General features: G+C 43.6%; 1 protein-coding gene across 1 annotated transcript in view; it reads right to left on the minus strand.

Annotated features, from left to right (window-relative positions):
- LOC107188065 (protein pangolin, isoforms A/H/I/S) overlaps positions 1-22,243 on the minus strand; it is a 34,273-nt gene that overhangs the window by 9,342 nt on the left and 2,688 nt on the right. The window contains exons 3-8 of the mRNA XM_015576305.1: positions 12,990-13,080; positions 10,536-10,631; positions 9,302-9,439; positions 4,409-4,494; positions 4,176-4,306; positions 2,649-2,814 (exon numbers count right to left, since the gene is read on the minus strand). Of these exons, the coding sequence (XP_015431791.1) occupies positions 2,649-2,814; positions 4,176-4,306; positions 4,409-4,494; positions 9,302-9,439; positions 10,536-10,631; positions 12,990-13,080 (708 nt within the window). The remainder of the gene's footprint in view (positions 1-2,648; positions 2,815-4,175; positions 4,307-4,408; positions 4,495-9,301; positions 9,440-10,535; positions 10,632-12,989; positions 13,081-22,243) is intronic.

Raw genomic sequence — 22,243 nt, forward strand, 5'->3', positions numbered from 1 at the left:
TGGTGGGGGGTTCGGGGGAGGAGTATTTCTGTAAGAATGTGTGGAGTGAGGCATGTGGGTACCTCCAGGATCACTGTTTGTGTCTTGTTTGCGCTTCCTCTTCTTAGTTCGGTTGGTATTTGCGCGGGAAGACCAGTCAGGGTACAGCTGCATGTGCAACTGTCTCTCCCGTCGCGCCAACTCATAATACTTGGCCTGTTCCTCTCGCCCTAGCGCGTGCCACTACCGAGAGAGAACCAAACACTATTTGTAATTGTGCATGAACCGTGGGCTAAACAATATTTTAATCAAGAAGAAAAAAAAAGAGATTCACTAAACGCTACAGCCGCCACCCTAATTGGATCTTACGGGTTGTGAGAATCAATCGATTTTTTGCTCGTTTTTCCTTTGGATCGGACTTTTGCCTCGGAGTTATTCAAAGATTCCTGTCCTTTATTATTATTATTACTGTACTGTTTTTTTTATACGTTTTCGTATATACTGTATATTATTTTTTTTTGTTTGGTCGTTAATTCGAAAGATTAGCTTTTTCTTGTGTCTTATTTTTTCTTTACATGTATATGTAGGTCTATGCGTTCGACGCATCCCATTTTTCTTGTTTAGCATCTCGGTAACACTGGGGTTCCTACTTTCCGTTTAAAGTGCTAGAAGAACAGCCTAGGATTCTCCCCTCCCCCTCGGTCGCACCGCTATATTGGTCGCTTATCAAATGAACTTTGAGATCGTACAGAGGTGTCTGATAGAGGAGCTACAGAATGACAACAAGATCGGTTATCAAACGGCAATATAATGGGCGGCCGCGTCACGGCCGCACAAACATGGCGGACCGCTGTACCGAGCACGTGTCCAGCGGAACGAGGATTCTGGGCCGGTCTATATACTGAAAAAATATACTTTAAATACAATGTAAAATGCAAATTATGCTTCTATATATAATTATCACATCGAACAGATAAAATGGCCTACACAGACACGATTATCTTAGTCATTTCATAAGTCTTCGAATGAATTTTACTTAAAGATACATGTATACAGTGGATATAGAAGACATCAATTCTAATGAAACCATCTGTTGTTTGAAATAAAAAAAGAAAACAATGAACTTATATGTTTCAATCGAGTGTCTCATATAAAGACTCAAAAGTTGTTACTAATCCAGATAGTGGTCATCTTCTTGTACGTATTCCTAGTCAACGATATCTCTTTCAATTATGACTTTTATACGATGATCTTGTGTGAAAGCTTTACATTTCTAGAAGTAATTTTGTGCTTCGAAATTGCTCAAGTACGTAAGATACATTAACAACAACGTGACAAACGCAAAGACTTACGAAATGGCCCAACAAGTTCTTGCCCAATCCCATTCACAAGAATAATTCTAATAAATTCTGTTTTCGGTGTATTCATGCTCTCAACCGGTGTTACGTTATAGGGTCAATAGGCAGGATCTTGTAAGAAGTGACGTCAATCATCCAGCGTTTGGTAAAATTCAAATTTTAGGGGATGCTAAGGCGGAGGATCAGACCGCCGTTGGAGCACGATAACCAGCACAGACTTCTCGTAGCACCATGGAACAGTCACATTTATACTATTCTTTCGACATATGTATATCGAAGCTCCGGACAAGGATCCAGCGGTCCCATTTCGTGATTTCCCGGTGTGAGTAAAAATCCTCTTCCCTCTATCAGACATCCCCGTACCCAAGGCTCTCGGTGGAGCCTTCGCTCGCCACGGTCGCTCTATGTTCGAGGTACATTTCATCACGTACTTTTTTTCGTTCCTTTCTATCTTTTTTTCATTTTTTTTTTTACTTTTTGCGTACATGATTCTTTTTCATACAAAAGAAAAAACGTGAACGGATACCGCTTTAGGGAGTTTGGCCAGATACAAAAAAAATTGATTCATCGTGAAACGATGGTCGCATATGTTCGCGCGGGGGTCCGTTTTTTTTCCTCCGCTGCGCCGCGGTAACGAATTCCGTGGCCGCAGATTATTTCTTCCCCCAACAGACAATCCAATATATAATCCAATACCAAATCGAAGTCGAATGAAAACAAAAAACAAAAAAAAAAAATAAAACGGAAACAGTCGTAACTTAGCAAAAACACGGTGGACGCGTGCGTACCCGTGGTATGTGTATGTTTGCGACGCGTACCCACGCGTGCCACACGCGTGTGTTCCCCGTCGACCACGCTCAGCAAAGAGCCGTCGTCGTTTTCACGTCTTTATTCGTTCTTTTCTCGTTATTTTTCGTTTTCTTTTTCTCTCGTCAATGAAAAAAAAAATTCAAAAAAAAAAACTACGCAACGCACGTCGAATGAGTGAATACGCCAGAATCGAAACTTAAAGGTCCAATAGTAATCTCAATTGAAACAATGAATGACGAACGAAAAAAAAAATAGAAAAAAAAATAACCAAAAACAATAAAAAAAGAGAGACAACAAACAATCGTAACAGTGACGAGTGAACAAATATAAAAACAAAAAATATATGTATATATATATAAACAAAATGAACACAAAGTAAGTAAATGAAACGCACAGAGAAACTTTGATCGTTTCAATATCAACCAGTGTAGGTAAATTCTATATATGATATATTATAATGAATTATTAAGGGCCTGCTGTTCTAGCACTGGAAAGTGGTACCTCCGGTGGGATCTGTGGATCGCTCTTTCTTCCTCTTCTTCTTCTTGCTGCCGTATCCGTAGTTATCCCTGGCACTCCAGCCGGGGTATCGTTGCTGATGGAGATGGCGCTCCTGCCTGGCCGCCTCATAATACCGCGCCTGCTCCTCCCGGCTTAGCGAGTGCCACTGCGTGTCATACCCCCAAAAGTTCAGACTCAGTTTCACAGTATTCAGCCGTGCACCGTGTCCCTTTCCACGCTTTTATATACTTTTTTTCCTGTCTTTTTTTCCTATTTACTTATTTCCGTAATTTTTTTTTTTTTGGAAACTCGTAACTTTATATACATACATATATATATTTATGCATATATACTCTCTAGCGACTGGTTTGACCCGTCGAAAAACGGTGTGTGCGTCCTCGTCGCAAACCCAACCCCCTGTTTTTTTTTCGATCGACGGCCCAACCCTCTCCTGCGGCCGAGATACATTTCCTTAGATCCCACCTACGGATGCTCTCTCTTTACGCTCGTACTGAATCTATTTAGGTGCTTCGAACGTACTTGAAACGCATGCAACTTTACACTGTATAGTACAACATTCTGGGGATGATAAACGGGTAATAGAGTGGTTTCTTTTTTTTTTTTTTTAAATTCTTGGTCGCCAAGTCAACATTTTGCTTCCGAGCGTCGAAGAGTTAAATCCGGAGAACCGTTCTTTTTTTTTTATATATATACACGGATCATCGTGGACGGTGGTCCGTATTGGAAATTCGTCAATCGTGAGATTTACTTTTCGGCTTTCGATCCCTGATCTGATATGGGATTTCAGCGATGTGTATCATTGATCCTTCAGTCTGCACGGTGGCCGTGAGTCTGGTCGAAGTCGATTGTTCGAGGCCACCGACCGATTTCCAGCGTTTTAATTTTCATTGCTGAGATTACTATTGGTGGTCTTGAACAGTCAACGGAATTCGGCCAGACGGTAAGCTCGAACCGTTCAGGTGACGACAAACGCGTTTTAAAACAGAAAAGAAGGAAACAGAAGAAAATCTTGACTTTGGCATGTGTCTGCACGCTTTTACATCAGGGCTCTGGGCGTGAGCTACCTTCGCGAATGTACAAAAGGTACGTACACCAGCAGCCGACAGTGTGAGACGAAGTTTCTCGAAAATATATATTACTTTAAAAATTCATTCAATCTTTATAGAACAATACTTTATACGTCTGGTACCCGTAACAGAAAGTAGTAGACTTTACGAACGTATAATTAGCAAAATAACTGATATGACTGTAAAATAATCTACAAAGATTGAATCAATCTGTATATGAATAGTATCCGTACCTATTGTCTTTATGGATTTTATTGAATCTTTGTAAAACATTATTTTCTACTGTTCTGTGTATAATCATAACATAACTGCAGCAAAAGATAATCAACAGAATATGCATTTTGACGGATTATGTTATAAGGTAGGCTCCAGACTCTGATGCATAAGCGTTCAAAATAGAAATCTCAAGTCTTCATAGAAATATGCGCCGTCTACTCACTCGTCTTCCCAATATTTGGTTGATCGCAGCGCTCTCTTTTAAGGTACACTCAGCCACGACCTTCGCCCTCATCTCCTTCATGTACAGCATAAATGCGTTCAAAGGCTTTTTTATATGGGGTTTCTTTTTATCTGTGCAAACATCATCGACGTATGGTATGAGAGGTGGCCTCTACAGTGAAAATCATAGGGTAAACTGATCACGGATGCCCAGGTCTATTAAACGGTCCTTACCTTGGTTGTTCTGTTGGCCCGAATCGACAGATTTCCCGTTGTCCGGATTCCCTAGCGATGCAGAATTCTTCTGTTCTACCGTTGACCTGTGGATGGAAACGGAAACGATTACAATATATCCCACAATCCCCACTATACATACCCCTAAATCAGTCTACACGATCCTCAATGAACAGACAAAGTATAGTACAAGAAATCTATTACGTATAGCAAAGAATAGTCCATAATTTTTATAAATATCGACGATAACATTAAATTAAATTAAAAAATTTCTTCTCAATTTCCCAGGTCAAGAAGAGCTCGCTAAAAATGAATATTGAAATTGCATTACGCTCTAATACGCCTGATCAATCCATAAATCCACAATCTTCTAGTCAAGAAAGGGATGCTAAAATTGAATATCGAATTTGGATTACTAATTAATACACCCGATAAATCCATATCTCAGCTTTGCAAGTACCACAGAAGCTGTTATCTATGTCATAAAATGACTTATCGAAGATCAAGTGTTCCCGAAATACCAGTCAGACTTAAGTACACCCTTTTCACCAGAAGGATGAAAAAAAACACAAACATCAACCCATCAAAACCTAACAAAGCCTGATTATATCTAGAATCAACTAACTTTCCAGACTGTAAAACGATACTATGCTTATGTACAAGACAAACTCCCAAAGTCTGACCGATATCATCAAGAACAATTCCCTTCCCGGTTTTGTATATGAACGCATAGGTCCATCGGATGTACCCTCGCGAGAGCAACCACAGCTTCCGCTAGGTGAAAAAGTGTCGTAAGAGAAAGGCCTCCTACCACTGGCTAAATTAATTTCAGGTACTGAAACAAATGTAAAATAAAATGTTAATTTGGCATAAATTTCAGTAATTCCCAATACCAAATAGTAGGAGCATGCTAGAAGTCTCTTTCCCAACGCCACTTTTTTCCCTACCGGAAGCCGTGTTTGCCACTCTGGGTGTGGGAAGCAAAAGGGGTTTTGGATGAGCCCTGAACAACCCGCGTTACCGTTTGAAGTAGGGCTGCTTCGTGTCATGGTTCAACGGCGGTTGGTCGGGTTTCGAGCAGGACAGGGGATAGGCCGGCGTGGAGTTCTGGGTGTTGCACAGTTGCTCCGCGAGATTCGAGGTCGGCCCGTCGAAGTACGGCTGCTGAGGCAACGCCAGGTGATTACGATGGAAGTTCTGCGGCAACGGCCAGTTCATCTGTTGCCACATACGGTGTCGTGCCTCGACCATCGCTAGCAGCTGCATGAAGTTCTGCTGGGCACCGTACTGCGGCGGTGTCACCGTGCTACGAGGCACGTTCATGTTCGACATCTGCATCAGGCTGCTCATGTAGAGCGCGGTAAGGATCTTATGATCGGCGGTTGGTAAACCGTCCTCGCCAGCCTTCACCGCTTCCTGGAGTATCGTCATGTTCTCCTCCTCGATCCTGGACACGTCCGGCTTTTCTTCGTCGATCCTGTTGCTGATCCCGCGCTCCTCGATACCACTGTCCTCGTCCTTCTTTATCACCAGGTTCAGTGGCTCCAGACACTCGGGCTCCATCGCCCTGGTGCACGCGGTCTATGTGTGCTATCCCCCCTACACCTTACGTGGGTCCCGTCTATACCCACCGAAACGATCCGGACTGATCCATCGAACAGCACTGTCTCTCTTATCGCGACAACACTTCGTGCACGTTTCTCATACCCGTGGGAATTACACACCGTGACACCCCGTTCGCTCTGTCCTCATTCGTCCGGCACGATTCATCGGTCTTATTGGACACCTGTCTACTGATTGCACAGTATCAGTATCGTTCCATCGTTTCCGTTGTCGCACTACAATCGAGTCCTCGTGTTCGTGTCATGTTGTACAGTCCTCGCGGACCAGTCCTCGGTAAACATTGTACACGCGCGCATACCGCACAAACGCAGACACACACATACACACGGATGATTCTCACACGGGTGTCAACGTGTTCTGAACGAGGCGACGGATGATCGTACGCCGGTGGTGGCCACGTATACGCCGGACGAGACACTGTTCACGCGTATCCTAGTCGATCTTAATGGCTCCATATTCGTCGACGGTATTCAACATTCATGACCATTCGCGGAACGGGCACGGTAAAATGTCTCCAGGGGCGGCACGTCTCTCTTCTAAGCGTCTCTTCCGTCCACCCAACGCTTCCCTCTCTCTCTCTCTCTATCCTTTCACGTTTCGCGAAATAAAAACCACCCCCACCCGATTTTCTCCTTTATCTCGTTTCTTCGTGGAACATTACCCCGGCTAGCTCGTTTCTCCGTTCTCCTCCACGGCAGACGCGTGTATCCTCACAAAAATCTCTGTCGTTGTCGTCACTTTTGTTATACCCTACGATATCACCCGCATCCAGGCGCAAAACGCGTCGTTCCTGGCGTCGGTGGAATCACCGAGCGGTGTTACGACGATTGATTATCCGCGAGTTGCGGAAGGGGCGGCGGGGTGGAGGGCTGCACCGTGGGGCCATCATCGCGATTCATGGCTCCGCAGCAACGACACCCTACCATCCGCCGATGTATAATTCGCGCGTGGGGGGTGAAGATTGCATTCTCTCTCTGCTTTCCCTGCGTGGATGGCCCGGTTGTTGTTTTTTTTTTTTGGCGGGCTGCGTGGCGCCACCGTCGCCCGCCAGACTGTAACTCGCCCGCTTGGCTCGAGGCACGCCGAACAAACACGTCGGGGGATGCAAAAGGCTCTCGAGCTCGGTATACCCTCGATCAGCTGCTTTCGCGATACGAATTGATCTCCTTAAACCGGTCTAGATGGCCATCCCCTCATCTCTACTCGTACCATTTCCTGTTTCACCCACTGATCTTCTTCTTCCGTTATCGAACAGACACACGTGTCTCTGAACGATCCAAACCCGTTCTTCCAGGGGTGGCTTCGAATATTTTCCGATTCCCAGCGTCGATCACGATATCAACGGTGATGCTCGATGATACAATTCGTAAATTCACATCCGGCGAGCACGTGGTCGAAGAGATCGAAGGTCAAAATGAACGAGCAACATATACACATACACAGTCTGCGACAAACGACTCAGACCGCGCGAGTGTCGTCGTCGTCGTCGTTGTCTATGTTGCGCCGTGTAACTCCGTCGGCGTCCCGACGCGTCGCCGTGGCACCCGTTGACGCTCCCCGCCTCGGGACAAACCCTCGGCCCAGCTGATCGTCCATGGTTATTGTTGGTGTTGTGTTGTACGCGTGCCTCGAAACCAACCCAACGAGCGAGAACCACGCGGTTTTCCGTGTATGTATATATATGTATATGTACACGGTGGTACGCGGGGGCCAACCGATCGGCCGGGTACTAATGCAAATTAGAAATCTGTTTAAGAGGGTAATGATCAATACATAACCGGCGGCGACGGTGGCGGCGGTGGCAGCCGGCAGGCGCAGACGCTGTGCGACGGGAGTCATTCAATAAGTGTTATATACGCGCGGCTCCACGTCGAACGAGGGGAGAACGGCTGCCACGAGGGGGTTGAACAGTCTACGTGACGTGCTACCCCCTATGGTCGGCCCTGAAACTAGCCGTCGAAACCAACGCGGTCGTGTCTCATGCTTCTTTATCAACGGACGGGATACGGAAACTTTTCCCTTTATCGATGGAGGGAAACTGTTATCGCGTCCATTTGGGGATCCTCTAAGTTCGTCTGTAGATACGTACGTAGTTGTCTGATCCAGCAAGGTCTTCGATCTTGTAGGAATTATCTCTATTGAATGAACTGTCCTGTTATCTTGTGAGGGTACATTTGTACACCCGTGGATTTGGACATTTTTTGAATTCCAGTTGTGACTTTCGAATCATTACTAGTCTATTCGATTGCCCTTAGAGGCTATCATCGTCCGATACGGAACTTTCCTGTTTTTGGGAGGAACTCTGTATTTCCTTTTTTAATGAATAATAACGTCCTGTTGAATACTGTCGCGTGCCCGATGATGTATCCTTGAAATTACAAGAGATTTCTAGTTTCGAAAAATCGAAAAGAGATTTTCAGATCTGTAGGTATCTGAAATCCTTATAAAAGGATACTTCTACCTCATCAAACACAGGTTCTCGAATCCCTGGGTTGTCATTTTGCTCGATGTATCCGTACCTATGTGTATTTTGTAAATTATCGACTGAGCCACTCGTTCCTCCGGCAATCTTCCCTTCGTCGGAGTATTTACCAGCCCTGCTGCGAGCACGATCAAAGCGAGCGATTCATTCCAGGCAGAGTGAGAATTAGGTCTGCCGTGTTATTGCGGAGATTACGTCAGGCTTCGATACATTCGTGCCGTTCAGAGTATCGAACACTAGCATCTAACTGGAGTCACCATTTTTCCCATTAATAAATTCATCCGGGAAAGTTTGATAAGCTTATCGCCAATAATTCCATGATTCGTGTGTTTGTCCTTCACCGAATTGAAATCCTGATCTAGCAATTCCAAGAAATGTGAACAGCAGACGATAACAGGTCCGATCCATGGTAACTTGTTAATGGTTCCAATGGTAATTTCGAAGGGTCCAAATTAACTTGAAATGGTAATCCATTTACTCTAACATTTCGATACTGGATAATAGGATTGGGTGTCTGGTAATCACTCATTGTTTTCTTTGTAAATGATTCGACGAAAATTTCACAGATAATATCAACACAACAACGAAGATAATTGATTACTCTACACAGACTAGTAGTAAACAGAGGGTATCTGATGGCTCGATCGATGGTACACTTCGAATCTCACGGTGAACAGAGCGTTAGGATGATTCGGAATAGGAACGAAGGAATTATTGAACGATGGGGAGAGCGTTCAGGTTTCGCTACGGGAGATCCAGGTGTCGCCTTTAGGCAGGAGAAAACGAACCTGTGATTGTGATCCAAACTGGAATGGTCCGATTTCGGCGTGGATGGCACCAGCGCGTGGGGCGTCAGTGCGTGTGCGTGCGGACTCAGTCCGGGATGAGGGGGCATCAGACCCGTTGGCGAAAACCGGTAGAGATCACTGGAAAAATTGCGCCTCAGATAACTGCGAACATTCGAGGACAAGCTTAGAGCTAGTCGATCACGCTTTGGTCTCGATTGAACGTTTCAATGCCGATCCGATCGAAATAATCGACGTGATAACGGATCAATTATAAGATCTAATAATTACAAAGATATTCCGAGTCTTGATTCCTTTTTAAATTTAATAAATTAACCTGTGACGTAATCTGATTCGGAGGGTTTAAGACAGAATTTAATTGGTGATACAAATTCAAAGGGACTTGAAAAAGGGACGTTATAAAATAAAATTTGTAGTATTCGGGTCTTTGAATCCTTTCTAAATTGTTCAAGATCTGAATTGAAGTGTATGAGACGGTAGAAGGCCATCCACAAAATTAATTTTTAAGACTTCAATTTTGGGATTTCGGTTAATATTCAATAAAAAAAATTGTGTTTTAAATAATAATATTGAAAAATGTTATTTTGAAGAGACCATTATCATCTCTAATAGATTGCTTCATAACGGTTTTAGGGAGATTCACGAGGATTGAAATATTATATTGTTGTAGTTGAAAGAATTCACGTTTGTCTTCTTTCTTAAGTACTACCCTGCTAAGGCTAACTGACGTATCTGCAATTTTGATATATTTCAGGTTTTGAGCAATTCGGATATTAAATATTATTTTTTAATTCATTTTCGAAGCAAAAAACCGTATATATTGTTTACATCCATGTAACTACCTAGGAAAATTCTATATCTGTTATAAGACAAACAAATCTATCTGACATATTAAAATAATGTAAACAATTTTAATTGACTTCATTAAATCGCAACAAAATTAGCCTAGGTAGGTACTTTTATTACAAAAACCATTTAACATACGATCGGCATTATTAAAAGTACTAAATTGTTCTTTTCTCAAAACAAGGTTTTTGCAGATATCTACGTCAACTGGCCTTTGCATGACAGGGTAAGTCGCATGAATGTTGAAACGTCCAATGGCGGTGAAGTGAAGAGAGCTTCGAATGGATTTCGAGTAGTTTAACACGCAACTGAAGTTAGTATACAGTAGAAAGGCTGAAGTCGATAAATTCGGCTTCGATCACCTACTAACCTTGATAAACTAGAACTTGGGATGGGCAAACTCGTGGGATACGGACTTCGGAAGTTAGCGCTTGTCGGGGAGATGGGGTACATGCTTGGTGTGTGCCTGAAACAAAAGCATATCGTGTCAGAAAATCAATTTCAACAGCGATTTAATCAATAAATCGATTAAAACAATTTCTTTCATCAACATTCACATAAAAACAGTCTTTTATAATATTTACATAAAAATAAGCTTCTCACTTTAATAAGATAATAAAATTCTTAACTTCAATAATAATTGCAAACCATGAATTATTCATATGTAGCGAAAGTAATCGATGAATAGATTACAGATATTTATATAAATATAGTTCTATACCGACAAATTTGTAGAAATCAGAATAGAAGAGAAGCTTATTGTCCCTATTATAGGATCCAAATAAAATAAAAACCTTACTATAGCATATTAAACCTTTTAGTAGATTGACTTCAAGACATCTACGCCATAAATGCACAAGATCTGCAGTCTATCTGTGACACTAATAACAAGTCAATACAAAAGAGGTCTCAAAGTGTCCACACGTATGGACAAACCGATGGCTAATAGCCGAGGGTCGAACGCCTGATTCGGATTTTGTTCCTTCGAGAAAATCACGACGACCGTCCATCCCTTCGCGATTTGGTCAGCCTGGTGATCCTCTCAGTTCCGGTCTATTAGATCGACCACCGTCGTCAGTGGTGTTCCGGAGGATATAACACACGCCGACCGCACAAAACCCTCCCCTCGCGGGCCGGAACCCTCATCCTCCCACCTTGTTATTTGCTTTCTGCCCGAACCGCCCCAAATTGAGATTTTCCACGGGTGATTAGGCCCGTTCTTCTCAATTACGAGGGCAGAATCGCGTTTTTTTTTCCTCTGCCCCCCGGGGAACGTAGAGGGGAAAACGCCAATGGGGTTGCGTATTTTTCAGGGCCAAGAAGAGGTCCTCTCGCGTTTGTGGGTTTTCAGTGAAACGGGCGGTGAAGTGGTTGGGACAGGTCGAGGAACGTCGGAGGGAAAGACGCGCACGAACAGTTTCCGCATGGACACTTCCTTTTTCAGACCTGTTCCGATCATTTTACGGGAAACTGTATTATACGATTAGACGATCTTATCACGTTTGCTACCAGCATATTATTTCGAGAATTGCAGCATTCTATTCAATGGAATATCATTATCTTTTTGACCAGAAATTATACACAAAATAGATAACTGATACAAAATATAGATGAATATTGCTAAACTCATTTTACTTGTATATAAGAAAGTATGCTGACCTGGAAATTGGAGCGTCACACATACAGTGGGGGACGAAAGAAGTCTTTCCTTTAAAACGGATTAACTTTTTTCAAATTGGTTCAAGTGACTTGAGTTCTTTTGTGAAGTTAGGAACATTAGTTTACTAAATGATGTGTAAAAGAAAATTTGGAAAACTTGCAATTGGTCGGAATCGCGAAGAAATTCGACGATTCCGACTAATTGCAATTTTTTCCATTTTTTGTTGCACATCATTTAGTAAACAATATTTTTTTCATCCTTTTCAAGTTTTTTTTTGTCTTTCAAGATTTGTTAATATTCTTTTGTATTTCAAGAAAATAGGGAATAAAAAAATTGTTCATTGGTGCATTAAGGGGTTAACAGAAAAAAAAAAGAAAAAGAAACATCATCCGTAATTCCCGTTTCCACGATCCGTGTCTCTCTCGACGATAAACCAAGCCGATACAGCGAACGCGCTCGTAATCGCATCATCACTCTGCGAGTAAATGGCGGATCGTTTGAAAAGGGGTAGCCCGGCTCGTAGGAAGAATCGTCCGGGATAAATAAATAATCGCGTGCACCCTCTCTGTCGGCGGTGGTCGTTGAATCGTTGGTGCACCGGGAGGTTCGACGGACGACTGCTTGAGCGCGGCAAATCGGTACGTTTCTCATGTAAATCAGGCCACTTCGTCTCGAACTGGGGACTTTATTGCTTACGTAAAAGTGTATTGATAACGTCGGCTATTCAGTCTGCGACCGTTTTTACCCCCTCCCTACGTCGTTCCTACTTCCGTCTCGAGTCTCGGTTTACCCTCTTCGCCTGTACAGTTTCCCGATACAAAGATCCACGGTTCCGTTGATCGTCGGAGGAAAATTCCAACCCGACGGATTATCTACCGCTGGTAACGAGATTAATGGACCTCCCCTCTCTACTCTAGATGAATCGTTAATTCCGAGAGTCCGTAACGCTCTCTTCTCTGGGCTCGAAAGCCAGGGCGGAGTTTAATCGTCTTCTTTTATCCAAACGAGGCGAAGAAGCCCCGCCGAGGGGGATGGGGATCATCGATCCAACGGGACGGTGAAAAACCCTCTCTCGGTGGAGAAAGATGAGATTCATCGTTAACCAGGGAAGGCTGTTTCCCGGTGACGTTTTCTGTCAATCGATGAAAACGCGTATTGACTTACCAGGTTGCGGCGACTTGCGACATTTCCGGGCTAAGCATGGGATACGGATATTGACCCGTGGAGAAGGGATACATCGGCGCCCTCGTCAGACCTGTAACAGAAAACGAGGATGCTGCTGTGAATCGCTGTTGGATCGTCATCTCGCGGTGCTCTCTGCTCTCGACGTTCGATCGTTCACAATGGAGGCCTTTTGTGGGCGTGTTTCGATTCAGAAGCGGGCTAAAGGTCGTCTGGTGTTTCTCTTTTCTTCACACCTGTTCGAGATGTTCGTTTCTTCAAACGGACCGAATGCTTCGATTGTCGCTTTGTGCGGAAAATGTTTTTTTTTTTTAATCGTGTAATTTTTTTTTAATCGTTACGCGGTGGAGACACACACTCACACACACACACACACACACACACACACACACACACACACACACACACACACGCGAAGGGTTCGAGTCGACGAAAAAGGGGTGGCGCATAGCTTTTACAGTGGCGGTATCTAATATAAACCGGGTACGTGCTGCGAAACCGGTCGCGGTCCCGAAGAGCCCCAGAAACGTCGGCTGGCTGGTATATAAGTGGGGTGCCTTTGGCGAGGCGAAGTGTAATTGGCTTCATAAGGGTCGACGAGAAACGGCCGGAATATCGGCAAGCCTGAAACCGCTTGACGAGGCCAATACCTCACCCCCTTTTCAACCACCACCACACCACCCTTCTCTCTCTCTTTCCATATCGTTCTCTCGTCGTGGAGTATGGACGAACCGGATAGATGGACTCTCTCTTCACTTTCACCCCCCCCCCTCTGGACCACCACCCTCATCGTCAGCTCCTTTTTGCATTTCGCAGCTCTGAATATGTCCCGGAGGCGTGTTCCTCCGCAACCACCCTCTATACCCAGCGTGTCTCTGTTCGTCTGCTCGAAATCGGTCAACGCGTGGTTTTCCACGATAGGGCCACTCCGAGGGTCCCTCCACCCCCACCCACGGATAACGACCTTCTCTATCGGCGGTCCGTAAAGAGAGATCGGTCCTCGGGGCGCTCGATTTCCGCCCCGTTTGTGAACGGTTCGGCGTCACCCCATCCTCCGATACGGAGACAATTTTCGGAGGGATGATGGTCGGTGAGGGGGAGACAGAAGTACGTGTTACATTGTAATAGTACGGTTTGTTTGGCTATTGCAGTCGTCAAGAACATCGTAAGGCAAAGAGCTAATGTGCCCTGTGAAAATATATTTTTCAAAATTCCAACTGAAAAATATAACTTGAAAATATCTCATGAAGTAATCTATGTCTGACTAATACTCGCTGTTGCTACTTCTAACAAACCCAGACGCTATGATCGTAGTATTTTCTAATATCATTGTTCCCCAGTTCTAAATCTATATCAAATTACCGTGAAAATCAGTAATACCACACAAAAACAACACTCTGTGAGAAAAAATCACCCCAAAGCACCATTACCGAATCGAATCATCCCCAAAAACATTACCAGTCCATTAGCAACGAAACGTCATTACCAAAAGGGTGCAAGAAATCCTGATCTTTCGTCGAAACAGTCTCTGTCAAAAGAATTACCTAAGAAACCACTCCTTTCTTCCCCCCAAACCACCCGTTACTCAACTTTCACCACGTCGAGGGCGATTCATTTACATTCTAACGACGAAAGGGGTGGCCAGAGGGTTGGGTGGAGACGGTTCGATTCTCGAGTAACCGGGACCGGAAGAATCGGAGGAGCCTCCGGAAGAGGGGAACGACGAGTCGATATCGAGAGACCGGTTATCCCCCACCTGGCTCGTCGCGGATCCACGAAATGGGGTGGGGTTACAGTAGGTTCGGGTGAAACGCAGGAAAGGGTCGTTATCTGTCCAATATCGTGTACGAGTGAGGTAAGGGACGAGAATTAGAAGTACGATCCACGTAGGAGGAGAGCAGAAGAAGGTGGATGATGTAAGGGCGCGGGGGTGGAGGTGGTGAAGGGGTGGTTTGGAAGGTAGAAGGACGGCGATGGTGGGTTGAAAGGGGTGGCTGGTAATATCCTGGCGAGTCCGCGGGCTCCGTCATGTGTGCTTAATCACTTTCCAGTCGACTCGGCAGTCTGCAACCCCATTATCGGGGTCTCACCACCCGGAAAATTACTCTTTTATTCTCGAACAACTCGAGCTCCCGGTGTTCCGTGTACTACCGCGATATTTTCTGTCTTTCCAACCTCCGCCCTCCCCCTGCGACCCGTCGTCTTCGTTTCCGAACGTCGTCCTCCCATCATTCCCCGTGTGCTCGACGACTTCGATGGTTTTCGACGTTTTTTTTTTCTTTTCTCTCGTCCACTTTATTTTTTTTTTTTTTTTTTTTTTTTGGGGGGAAAAAGGGGGGGAGTGTCTATTTCGCTCTATTAGAGGCTATCGTTAACATTTACTCGGCCGTGTGGTTTCAGTCGGGATGAAGAACCCGTGCGTGCTCGATGAGGGAGGAAACGTGGCGCGGTTCCGGGTGGGTTTTCGACAAAGGGACACGGCTCCACACCGTCGATCACGATTCAACGGGCTGCTGACTATCTTCAAGTTTTAATTGGTCTTCTGATTGACGGCGAAAGAGTTTTTCTTGCTTCCACCATCGGGGTTTCGACTGCGACGGGGTTTCGGGTGGAGTGGTGGCTTAAGTTCGGAATTCTTGTAGTCGAGGCCTGTCGAAAGTTGACAGGCCGACGAGTTTCGACGTCGAAATTAACTGGTGGATTGATCGTTCGTGGCTTCAAGAGTTTGAATACTAAGTCTTTTCATTAGAATGCTATAATCGTGATCAATTCGGCTCATAGGTTGACCCATTTTATAAGTTTCTGAAATGTTCTGGATTTACCGGAAGCTCTAAGAAAAGTATTTAGACTATGGATATTGGAAAGTTAATTTTACATAAATAATAATCTGTTATTAAGTGATTATTTATTATACCTTCAACAGTATATTACTATTACCTCTAATAAGTCGTATTGGTAATTGTATAAGATTACCGAAGAAAAGATATAACAGGTCTGGTAAAGACTGTTTATAAGAAATTTCGACCAGAAGAGTTTAATCGTTCAATTATGACGCCATATTCGTTTCACCACCCCGTCCATCATTTCTTAATCCTACTTTTACTTGATAATACAAATCTGAATGATTAAAGTAATCGACTAAAAGTACCTAAGTAGGTATTATAAGTATAATTGATTGTATCAGGTACGAATGTTATGTCATTTTTCCTTCTCCCAACGAATAAACTTCACTAGAAAACCTGCATTTAACCAGATCCCTCGAGTGTCACTCGAGATCCTCTTACAAGGAGGATACGTTCGAGTGGTATTTTAACACTCGAATCGGAGGTAAAGCGTATTGTCGCCGTCACGAGGCCACGATACGAGGGAAGTTCAATAAAGATATCAAAGTGACCGTTCCACAGCGACGAGAAAGCTTGGGGAACCTGCTCTTGTCGAGGATTACGCGCTCGAAGAATCACGGATGGTGGAGAGTGGTACTCACCGGAACAATACATTCACGTTATTAAGTGACTCGATTCTGTTTAGGGAAAAAGATGACAGATTTTCAACATAATGATACATATAACTGTACACTTTAACGTAACTATATTTATTCGATTCGATTGATCTGTCAATCTTGTAACTTTGGGCCCTCAATTCTCATATAAACACAATTAATACTGAATCACAGGGAATCGATACATTTTTCTACGCAATAGACGATAATAAAAGATTATTAAAATATAATTAATAATAAATTTTTTATTTTTCCCATTCTGAATCAACGGAAATAGAGAACAGAACAGTTGAAGCTTGACGAACGTGACTCGGGTTAGCTCAAAAAGGAACGTCGAAAATGTAACATCTTAACTGGTTGTATAATCCTCAAAAATACAACCAGCTTCAAAGATTTCAATCTCACGTCGCTAAAGAAGTATTCAAACCCCGAACAAACATTCTTCCCACCCTCTGAATAATTAAAAAAATGCACTAAACATTACATCCCAAATCGACTAAAAAAACACAAGTACTTATTTATCCAAGTTTTTGCCTAAAAGGTTTCGTTATACCAAAGAGTCAAGAAAGCTGTCGACACCGTTGAAACTCGAATTCATCACACACTCTTACCCCGAAAAACCGATCAGACGGGGCGCGTCGTGCAAAAGTAAAGTAGAGGGTGCAGAGGAAGATCGGCGAGAGAAGGAAGAACGCCTCATAATCGCGGCAGAAAAGAAAAAAAAAAGAGACGACCGCCGGGGGCTGTGGGATGGTCGGCTACAGAAGAGAAAAATTAAGCAGATCAATGGCGGAGAGTCCCGGGCGTTTCGCCGGGAATCGTCGTATCCCCTCCCCCGTTCCGTCAGCCCCGTTTTGCCTCCCTTTCGCGTCTCCTCCGTTGGGGTATCCTGAAATAAACACGCGGCGGAGATCGAAAAGTGGAGCTAATTAGAAATATATTCGTGGAAGCGAGAGGGTTGCGCGCGAGCGAGATGTGGCTGGGTAGACACGAGGGGGTTGGAAACACCACCACTGTGGAAACTCTGGGAGCGAAGGGATGAAGAGAGGAACGAGGAACGGTGGATAGACAGAGCGAAAGAGATAGAGGGTGTTAGCAAGAGGAGGAAGATGGACGAGAAGGGGGTGAGCTGAAGGGACGAAGAGGGTAGCTCCCTCTCCCCTTCTGGAGGGTTGAACGAGAGACGGATGGAAGTCAGAGGTGGCGGGTGCTCTCCAGGCGGAACGGGGTGAGCGACGAAGACGAAGAGATAGCGGGCACCGTCGTTCTGAGAGCAACGGAGGGTAGCTGCGACCGGGGGTTGAACTCGAGCAACGCAAGAGGGGAGGGAGGGGGAAGCCGGAGGGTCCACAAGGGAGCGGTGGAGGGAAAATGCTCGCTCGTTTGCAAGACAAAGAACCAGAGTCGCCGTACGAACTCGTAGTCGTGCATAAACGCTATCAACCCCATCTACATATTCCAGGGGACCGCGTAGGAGGGATCGTGAAGGTGGGGTGGAGAGGGCGGCAGGCCCGAGGCAGAACGAGAGGAGAGAAAGATAGCGCGCGCGCAAACACGTACCAAGTCGCCCGCGCCGCCAGTGAAACGATACGCGGATCCCTCCGTAAGGGTAGCCCCGGACGACGAAGAGGAGGACGGACGGCTACGCGAACTGAATTAGGAATTCTTCAGTTTCGAGGATTTTATCGCGAGGACCTTCGTGGCTGGATTAATGGAGCGTAATTAGAGTCGTCGACGCGACGGAAACGGCGGACATCAGTTTTTTGTTCGTGGAGATTATATCGTTGAAGATTTATCGACGAGTGAACGGAGAGGTTTTTCTGGGTGCAGTGTTTTGAAAAATATATACAGTGGGTGAAAAATAGTGCTCGCACACCCTTTGAAACGGAACAACTGCTTTAAAATAGGACCAAGTGACTTGAGATTTTTTTGAAGTTGGAACGATTCGTTTGGTATGGTTGTTTTTTACAACTTTCTTATCCGAGAATGTAATGAAAATTTAATAACTACATTTCAAAGATTGGGTTAGTTGTATACATGGTAAAACTTTTGAAGGGGACAGAAATCAAAATATGTAAAAATCTTTAGATTTACGACAGTTGTAAAAATTAATACAATGAAGTGATAAATAGATAAATTTGCAAATTCTTTAAGGCAAAAATCACAAAGGCGCAGCTAAATTTAACTAGACATGACAAAATAACGTCGTTTCTTAGGAGATAACTGTGTCAAATTGAGACAAGGGACGGATTAGGGTTCATAAACGAGGAAAACACACCGGTCATCGATTGTTAATCCACACCGACTATAATGATGACAGGCTGCGGGGGGTTCGCTCTCGGCAGGGTGGGGGCGGTCTCGGGGGCGGGTGCAACGAGGGTAGGAAGGAGAGAAGCTGTAGAAATAGAGAGGCGGGTTGAAACCCCCTTGACCCGCCGCCAGAAGGAGGCTGCATGCCTGGCTGATTAGCCTAATGGTGAGTCCTCCTCTTATTCTCCTACTTGACGCCAGTTCGCGAGCCTCTCTTCTCTCTCTTATCCCACCACCACTTCCGTTCTCTCTCTTTCTCTCTCTCGCCTCTCGCTGTCTCAGTCTTATTCCCTCCGTTCCACCCTCTGGGGACGCCTCGGCCTCTCCACCATCCCTCGGTTCGAGCCGCGGCATCGGCTCAGACCCTTGACTCGATAAGAAATATTCCTTCAATTAGGAGTCCGCTGGAATATCAATGTTTGCACGGCTACCAACAACGGCACCGAGGAATCTTTTTTAATCCGTCGCGAGAGCACCAGCTATCAGAAACGCTTACGGGGGTATACACTACTGCCCAAAAGTATCCTAATAGGTACTGTTTCTGATGGATTGTGAAGTTGTTTTACACATGACAAGTTGCAATAGTGCTCCAATCTAGGCGATGGTTCAAAATCGGCAACCTTCCTCTACGGTGGGAAAAAAGTATTCTTACAACGGTAATACCTACTATCGATTAATAATATTTTTCAGTGAAACCCTGAGTTCGTAATTCTATGTCCATTAGACTACACTATTGTTAGAAAATTAAATTATTATGGAATAATCGGAGGAAAATAATTTATAACTTAAAATAACATATCGAAAACGGCATTGTCAATTGATAATTAGCATTGTCGGAGTACGAACCCTTTCTTCTCTCAGTGGATTCACTTTGAAGCCTTTGCTTCGTAATAGAAATAAGTTCTCCAGGATGTATGCATACCAGGACTGTGAGACCATGATACTCCCATCAAGGGCAACCCGTTTTAAGGCCAACGTACACAACACTCACCCCCGGAAAATCAATATTTCTCGATAATACAAATGGTACTAACAACTTTTAAGCAAACATGCGTTAGGAAATATTTTATATATTTAATTTAAAACAGCCTCTCTAGTTGCATGCAATGCTGTTTCACAGATACGATCAGTACATGCCCTTGTTACGATAGTAAATGTCTGGTAAAAAAATCTTACAAAATTGTGTGATATTTTCAAAAAAATTGATGCTTGCCCGGAAACTTTTCATTCAATACGCAACAAACGAAATTGAAGTTTATAAAGTCATAAATTTCAATTGAAAGGCATTCTCGGAACAGTCGAGTTTGATTTCCGGGAGTGCGTACTCATTAGAAGCGCGGTGACATTCACTGTAAATTTGATTCCTAAATTAACGTTTCATGACGGGATCGTTGCGCGTTGTTCGGCCGTCTCTAGCCGCAGACAAAATGTGTTTATATTGCGCGCGTATGACGGGGCTTGTTGATATTTGCGGGTGGATCGATACAGTGGAACAATATACGCGAAGAGTCGCCGCGAGCAGTTGCTCGATTATAGGGCCTAGAAGTATTCCATCAATTACAATTCGAGGGGGTTGTCAACATTTGCAACGGCACTAGACGGGGTTAGAATATATTGTACAGCTTTTCCACGGGAAATTGAAACTGATGATAGTTTCGGCCCATGATGACTCATTTAAGTGCAATCGGTGCCGTTAGTTTATTTAACCACGTGCACTGTCCCTGGTAAGACTCTAATTTTTAATTATATTCTTTATCAGAGAAACTTGTAAATTAAATTTACACTAGTAGTTACATGTATAGATCAAACAATCTGTAAATATACTTCCTTAATCCACTGACGACCATTAGTTTTAACCTTCTCGCGATATAGAGTATTTCTAAATGTAATAACGAAAAATTTTAACCTAATAATATTTTCTCAGGCAACCTATACAACTGAGAAAGAAATAACTTTTCAAATAGTAGCGCTAAAAATGGCAGATAAACCATGAGGCGTACTGATACGCTTACTGTGGTCAGTGGGTTAATTGGATTTTAATTTAGGCCAATTTTAATTCAGGGAATAGAAATGCACTAGTTTATTGAACAGTGCAAAAGGTTAATGATAGTAACAATTCTGAATTCCAACGTGACCAGAGTAAATGATGTGTTTTCAAGGACTCTTTAAGTTAATTGGAAGAAATATTCAACTTTTTAAAGGGAATTGTTTTGCCTACTGCGTGCAGGGTACGAAGGTTGAAACGTTTATAATATGTGTCCTGTAATAGAAGATATCTTAAAGTTAACATAACACAGGAAACGCGAGAACAACCTCCACCTTAGCTACTACCACCGTTTGTTGAGCCAAACCGTGTGTTTAAAGTATCATTAATAATCAATCATCCCATACACCACTAAAAATACGCCCCTTCACGCAGGATCGTCGATTGATAAATTTAGCTGTCATCGAATACAGTCTTATTTCAGGCTGAATTATTATTAATTAATTGAGAAATAAATGGATTTCATTACTTTTACATTGTTACAAAGATTACACGTTACAGAATTGAAACAGTACAGTGAAGATGTACACTTCCGTTCATGAGTATTAGAACGCTTATTGAATATGCAGTAAATGTCACAAGCCACTACGAAATTGTTTAAAGTCTGAAATATATATTGTTTGTGGGATAGTAAAGCTCGATGAACAATATTCATGCTAGTATAAAGTAGTATAATAATGGGTTGTCTGGAAAAGTTCGTAGCATTTTTAAAGGCAATTATGTTGTTATTTACTGCATTATTTATAATTTCTTCTCATTTTTCAATTAATTTCATTGTACTGGTTGTATACAACTTCGATTGCATGGCTTTAAAAGCTCTTCAGGTGGCTCAGAATGCATGTACAATTTTTCCAAGCATCGTCCTAATACTTACACACGGCAGTGTAAATATCGACCAAGCCATTCATCCCTCTATCAAATCACTGAAATAACCCGCAAATGATCACATAAATACATGGGTAAAATTCTAAGCTTATTAAGGAGGCTTCCGGAAATTTGTAATATATTGTAATAATAATTAAGTTTAAAATATTAATCATTCGTATTAAATTGGTAAAATTGACAAAAAGTACAAAGAGCCGTATAGAGCCCAAGTTAGATACGACACCAAACACGGAAGCAACCTTAATGAACAGAGAAAAACGAAACAATGTTCCATCCACGGAAAAACTAGATACTTCGTAAGGAGGCGTATTTTCGTCCCCAAGACAAGATTGTATAGACCAAGTGTCCTCCATCCTTGTGGCTCAACGAGGAAGGGGATATCTCCAAGGAGCAGGATGTTACATCAGAGGATCAAGGACCAATAGAGGAACCTTGGGGAGGAGCTAACCTGTGGAGGCTGCCGCAGCGAGAAGACGTTTCCAGTGTTCGGGGTGGGTG

The sequence above is a fragment of the Dufourea novaeangliae genome, unplaced genomic scaffold, assembly GCF_001272555.1.
Source record: "Dufourea novaeangliae isolate 0120121106 unplaced genomic scaffold, ASM127255v1 scaffold109, whole genome shotgun sequence".
NCBI classification, from domain to species: Eukaryota; Metazoa; Arthropoda; class Insecta; order Hymenoptera; family Halictidae; genus Dufourea; species Dufourea novaeangliae.